This window comes from Monodelphis domestica, chromosome 4 (assembly GCF_027887165.1).
Source record: "Monodelphis domestica isolate mMonDom1 chromosome 4, mMonDom1.pri, whole genome shotgun sequence".
Classification (NCBI taxonomy): Eukaryota; Metazoa; Chordata; class Mammalia; order Didelphimorphia; family Didelphidae; genus Monodelphis; species Monodelphis domestica.
Genome location: NC_077230.1, coordinates 74,221,413 through 74,228,227, shown reverse-complemented (window position 1 = coordinate 74,228,227; position 6,815 = coordinate 74,221,413). Strand labels below are relative to the sequence as shown.

The 6,815-nt window shown below is 36.7% G+C and overlaps 1 protein-coding gene across 1 annotated transcript in view; it reads left to right on the top strand.

The window, feature by feature from the left end:
* Positions 1 to 5,586: 5,586 nt before the first annotated feature.
* Positions 5,587 to 6,815, top strand: part of CD200R1 (CD200 receptor 1) — a 43,674-nt gene continuing 42,445 nt past the window's right edge. Inside the window, exon 1 of the mRNA XM_056793461.1 lies at positions 5,587 to 5,841. Coding sequence (XP_056649439.1) covers positions 5,775 to 5,841 — 67 coding nt within the window. The 5' untranslated portion in view covers positions 5,587 to 5,774. The remainder of the gene's footprint in view (positions 5,842 to 6,815) is intronic.

Sequence of the window (6,815 nt, the reverse complement as noted above, 5' to 3'; positions counted from 1 at the left end):
TTCCATTAAATATCTATTTACCTCTCTACTCTGCCTTCCCCCAAAGGATTATACTCATACAAAGGATAAACAGTGCTGCTGGGCAGGTTATTCTTGATTGTAATTCAAGCCCCTTTGTCTTGTAGAACATCATATTCTAAGCCTTCTGCTCCTTTAACATGAAAGTTGCTAATTCCTGACTGTAGATCTATGATATTTGAATGATTTCTTTCTGGCTGCTTGCAATATTTTCTTGTAGATGTGGAAACTCTGGAATTTGACTATAACATTTCTGGGAACTTTTATTTTGGGATTTCTTTCAGGAGGTGATTGGTGAATTTTTTAAATTTCTATTTTACCCTCTGGTTCTAATACCAGGGCTGTTTTCTTTGATAATTTATTGAGATATGATGGCTATGCTCTTTTTTGACCATAGCTTTTAGGTAGTACCATAATTCTAAAGATATCTCTTCTGGATTTATTTTCCAGGTCAGTTGTTTTTCCAATAAGATATTTATTTGTTTTTATTATGTCTTAATGTCTCATGGAGCTGTTTCCTCTTATTTTTATAGAATTATTATTTTTAAGAAATTTTCTTCAATGAGTTTGAATACCTCTTTTTTCATTTGACCATTTTTTTAAGAAGTTCTTTCTTTGGTGAAATTTTGTACCTCTTTCTTTGAGACCAATTCTGTTTTCTAAGCTATTATTTTTTCCAGTATTTTTGTATGTGCACTTTTTTTTTACTAAGCTATTAATTATTTTGCCATAATTTTCTTGCACCTTTCTCATTTCTTTCATTTTCTTCTACTATTCTTATTCCTTTCTTAAATTCTTGAATTTGGATCTAATTAGCATTTTTCTTTGAGACTTTGCATATAGTTGTTTTCACATTGTTGTCTTTTTCCAAGTTCATATCTTGATCTTCCCTGTTACCAAAGTAGCTTTTTATAGTCAAGCTCCTTTTTGTTGCCTTTATTTGTTCATATTCATAGCCTATTTATTGACTTTGAACTATACATATTTTAAAGTTAAGTTCTGCTCAGTTGAGACTGGGGGAGGCAATGTTTCAATCTTCAGGCTTTTTTTGTGGTGGTGTTTTAGTTTTGAAGGTCTTCAAGATTTTGGTGTTCCAAGGTAGTGTGTTCTGGGTAGAGGTTTGGTCACTGCTATCCTAGTTTGCACTCTAGTGTAACTGCAAGTGCTAGCACTCCTCTTTGTTCTGGAATTGCAACCAGAACCCCTATTCTGTTGTAACTGACCACAAACTCTCCTCCCCAAACCCTTTGAAACTGCTAGTAAGAACTATGTAGGGGTAATAGAGTGACCAGGTGTTACCAGCTTCATCATTGGCATCACAGGGTCCCTTATAATCTTTTGCCAGCTATTTGACCCTCTTACCAACTCTGGGCTGAGGATTTCCCAAGTTGCTGCCCAGCTGGAGTCACTTCTAGTGACAACTATTGGCATTTCTTCTGTGTGTGTACTGGACTGGTGCCCATTCTTGCAATACAAAAATTTCTTGCTGATTTTTCAAAGTTGTTTTAAACCAGAAGAATGTCTCATCCTGACCTTTTGCTGACTCTGGTACTCCAAAATTTGATTTGAGGAGGGGATGTTGGGAGAGTTCAGCTGGGTTGCTGCTTCTAATCTGCCATCTTGACTCCACCCCTTCTAGTCTTAAACTGATAAACATCAATCAACTCTTTACACTTACAATCTCCCTGAAAAAGGCATTAAGAAGGTGTTAGTGTAATTGCTATCATTTCCCTTTGAGCCAGAGAATTGCAAAGACCAATCATTTGGCTCTTAATGGGCAAAAGATGCAAACCCAACTATTTCTTCACTCACCAGGATTCTATAATGTTCAATTAGGTGTCAGCTATCCAATCCAACAGTAAATCAATAACAAAGCCTATATTTCTCTGTTCTGCTTTCCTATCACAGAAAGGATGATAGCAATTGAAAGGCTTCACCTCTCACATTGTCAGTGGTAATTAAGGACAATTCAGATATTTTTCCAATGAGAAGAAACTTTTCTTGATCAATCAGGAACAATCATCTGAAATTTTCTAGTCCTTGCTAGGAGGTTCTTCATGTAGTTCCTTCAAAACTGGTTTTTCCTACCCCTTGCTCTCTCCTGAATGTTCTTGACCATTCCATTTAGGGCCTTCACCTGTGCCAATGACTCAAATCAGTTCCTCTTGGTACTCAATGACATCTCTTCCTTATTAAAAAAACAAAATCCGCACATATCCCTCTTTTCTGTTAATTTTAAACCAATAAACCTTTTAAAATCATCTCATAGTCTTTAAATAATTCCATAAAAGTCCATGTCCTATTCCCTTTGGCAACAAACTGCTCATATTTTATCTGAAAACTCCACACATAGATTTTTAGCAATTTTTTATTAAGTAAACACACAATTTTTCTAACTATTTAGCCATGAAATTGTTCCCTTATTAAAGGGATATTACTTTGCACTTTCTGCAACTTAATTTATTTCTTCTGCTGCATAGAAAAAGTACTTTTCCCCTGCCCTTTTCAGCCACTGAACTGTTCAAATCTCAAAGGGGAAGTATCTTACAATAGGAAGAGGCCCGTTAGAGCTTTAAATATCAAACAGAGGATTTTGTATTTGATCTTGTGTGTAATAGGGAACCCCCAGAGTTTACTGAGTTGGGGGAAGGGTAGGGTGGTGGAACAAGCAGATATACACTTTTAGAAAGTCACTTTGGCACCTGAATGGAGGATATCATGGAATAGAGGCTCGAGGCAGGGAGACTGAGGCTATTTTTGATTGTAATGCAAAACACACTTCCACATTGATCATTGTTGTAAGAGCAAAGTCATACATAACCCAAATCCCCAAATAAAACAATGTGAAAGATGACTCCAATAGTTCTTTCTCTGGAGGTGGATAGCATTCCCTGCCATAAGTCTTTCAGGATTGTCCCAGATCAACTAGGAGAACCTTATACACAGAAACTGATACACTGTGGCAAAAATCAAATGTAATGGACTTCTCTACTAGCAGCAATGCAATGATCCAAGACATTTCTGAAGGACTTATGAGAAAGAGCACTGTCCACATCCAGAGAAAGAACTGTGGGAGCAGAAATGCAGAAGAAAAACAACTGCTTAATCACATGGGTTGATGGAGATATGACTGGGGATGTAGACTCTAAATGATCACCCTACTGCAAATATTAATAATATGGAAATAGGTCTTGATCACATGTAAAACCCAGTGAAATTGCTTGGTGTCTACAGGGGAGGGGGAAGGAAGGGAGGGAAAGAACATGAATCAAGTAACCATGGAAAAATATTCTAAATTAATTAAATAAAATGTTTCAATTAAAAAAAAAGATTGTTCTTGATCAATGCATTGCTAAGAGTAGCCAAGTTTTTGCAGATAATCATCTTCTAATATTGCTGTTATTGTGTACAATGTTCTCAAAGTTCTGTATATTTCACTCTGCATCAGTTCCTATATATCTTTCAAGCTTTTTCTGAAATCATCTTGCTTATTATAATTTCTTATAGCACAATAATATTCCATTACCAACATGTACCACAATTTTTCAGTCATTCTCCAATTAATGGACATCCCCTCAATTTCTAATTATTTTCTACCACAAAAAGAGCAACTATAAATATTTTTTTACAAGTGGGTCCTTTCCCTTTATTTATTATTTCTTTGGGATACAAGACCCTGTTTTATACATATAAAACCTCCAGGCAAGTTGGCAAACACAGCAGGGATAACTCTTCTTCAAATTGTTCTCCAGTTGACCAGGAACCTCAGAAAATGGTTTCAAGGTTTTCCCTTCAAAAGACTTGAGGTAGGAAAGCTCATAGAAGCAGCTCTTCCTCTCTTAGCTTGGACAGGAAGTACCAGTTGTACCTTCAAACTCCTTCCTTCTCAGCCCACTGCATTCCAGAATCCTGTCTCCAAAGTTCCTAGCATGTGCCCATGCTAGCCCCTTAAAGACAACTTTCAGCTTTTCTTAAAATTTACTCTTTTCTCTATATTTCTACTATTACAGTACATAGTAGGTGCTCAGTAAGTGTTTACTGACTGACTGGCAAGATTGAAAGATAGTCAAAACACAGTTCTTGAGCTTGACTGGTACCCAGATGAGGTCAAGGAATTCAGGGGAATTCCCATGGAAGATCACATACAAGGGCAGCATAAAGAAGGGCAGATACAAATGCTCATATCATGTGGGGAGAGGGGGCACGCACATCATTGAGATCACAGATCTGTTGAGTTATTTAGGTGTTCTTGATGTTAGTGCCATCTAAATTTCAGGGTCATTGCAGGAAAATCCATGGTCACTGAACTCTCCTTATGGTCCTAGATATGCTACAGATGAATACATATCTCTTACACAGTAGAAGTGAGCATGTTATATTTTTTCTATTAACATTTCTTGCCTAATAATATTTGTATATCAGATACTTTTGACATTATAGGCACACTTGAGGTAGGTCTTTTTATTTTTTGTACTGAATCTAAAGCAGAAGAGAAGTAAGGGCTAGACAATTGAGGTTAAGTGACTTGTCCAGGGTCACAGCTAGGAAGTGTCTGAGGTCAAATTTGAACTCAGTCCTCCTGACTCCAGATCTGGTGCTCTATCCATTGTACTACCCAGCTGCTCCCCCTTTTTATTTGCCTTTAAAAATTATTTAACTCTGTGTACAATGTCTTGCTAGATATTAATATCAGTTCACTATCAGTTTACTTTCTTAAGTTTACTTATACTATACATGAATTGCTATGTGTGAATGTATAGAGGAAAAATATGATGAAAAGATGTGGAGGAAAGTTGAAAAAGAAGTTTAGAAAGAGAAGAATCCTCAAAAGCAAAAATGCAAAATTTTGGTGATCTTGCCTGAGTTTAATTTTTTTCTTTGCATTACTGGAGAATTCTACAGAGGTCAAAGATTTTTAGAATATAGAAAATTCATTACTTACCTTTCCACATATGGTCTGTCCTTTCAATAGGCAGAATTTAAATGCACTGACTCTATTGAGTTTATCAGAATAATAGTGCTTGAAATTATTTGTGAACATCTAAAATGAGATTTCTCCTTGTCATTTTCATTTTTAATTTAAAAATAATGAACCGCAAATGAGGAGATGATGATGATGTCCTTAGTGATGTGCAAATCTCCACTGAAGAATTTATTCAATTTGCATGGGAAAAAGATGAAGTTACCCGGTTATAAAACCCCCAACCTAAACCTCATTTAAACTTTAGCAGTAAGACCATAAGGCTTCTCAGACTTTAAAAAAGTTCTGATAATTACCTCACTAGATAGAGATTGTAATATGGCTATATGTATCTTGCTGGGAATAATTCGATGACGTGTGTTAGGAATAAATAAATATCCTACCTTACTGTCTAACCTAAGTCAGAGAAATCCCATTTGCCTTCAGTTTGAGTACACTACTGAAAAATTATTCTGCTCACAACAGAACTAAGTGGAGAACCAATGAGCATGCAGACAACCTCGTCAATCAGCTTCCTTGGTTTTTTGTCTCAGCATTTCTTACAGGAAATCTGTTGCTGTGTCAAGTCATAGAGAACAGCCCTTCACCCAACTTACTAATCAGTCAGAAACACATAGTGCTGAAGGAAGAAGCTGGTAGCGGAAGGGGTACAGGAGGACTAATGGGCTGGGAGCTACCGGCAGGGAGAAGAGGGGGCCAAGTTAGAAAAGAACTCACCATGTTCACAGTTCTGTTGCTAGCTGATCCACGAGAAAATACAAAGTGAAGGGCAAAGATGAACCCCATTTGGAAGTCCTTTGGTTTGATGCTGTTGACCATCCTGATTAGCTTCCTAATACCTGGTAAGCCCAAATTCTTGAATGATTAGTGAGCCTTGATCTTAAAGACTGCTAAACTTTGTCTTAGTTTTAGAACTGTACCAGTTATTTACATATATGCTTGTGGATACATATGTGAATACATATGTACGTATATGGGGAGGGCTGTCTTTCTTGTTTTTTTTTTTTAAGCTTTTTCATTTTTTTTCTATAATAGCCCCAACATCCTTTGCCTCTGGGTTCACTAGGAGTTGGATCAGATTAACTTTTCTGTTAAACTTATAATTGGACACTATAACATCTTAGCTGTTGTGGAGGTGTGTATTCATCATTGAGAACTGTGGCTTAGAGGAGATATTCTTCAACTTGTGGGTTTCTGTGGGAGTTCTGAGGGGCTAGAAGTTGCTCTGCGGGAGTCCTGGTTTCATGTCAAGGGTTGGTAGGAGTTACTGTAGGAGGAGATCTTGAGGTTTCACTTTGAGTTGAAAGGAGTAGCTACAAGGGAATGATATGTGTTTGCATCATTTAATAATCAGATGTGATTAAAATGTTTCCCCTCCAAGTGTCTAACCTGAAATCTCATCTAGGCTCTGGAGACAAGAGTTTTGTGTTGTTTTCACCAATGGGAAAATTTAGAAGCCGAAAGATAGAAACCCCAAATAGTCAAAGTCAAGAAAATCCCTGACGATAAATGTACCTTAGTAAGCATTTTGAAAAGGGGGCTTCCTCTACCTTTTACTCTGACTTTTATGCTTTTTTTTTAAACAAAGATTAGCACTATTCATAGTATCACTGAAACAGTCTTTAAGAGTGAGATAATGCAGCAGTCCAAACTTATATTGACGTCACATTGCATACTTTTCCAGTTACTTCTCTGTGACTTGATGACTCTGGTAGAGAATATTCTGGAAAGTTTCACAAACATTTGTTCAATGAAAAACTCAGTTTTGGCAGGAAATAAGGATGGTTAGTGGGTCCTGACTGAGATAAAAAAGAAG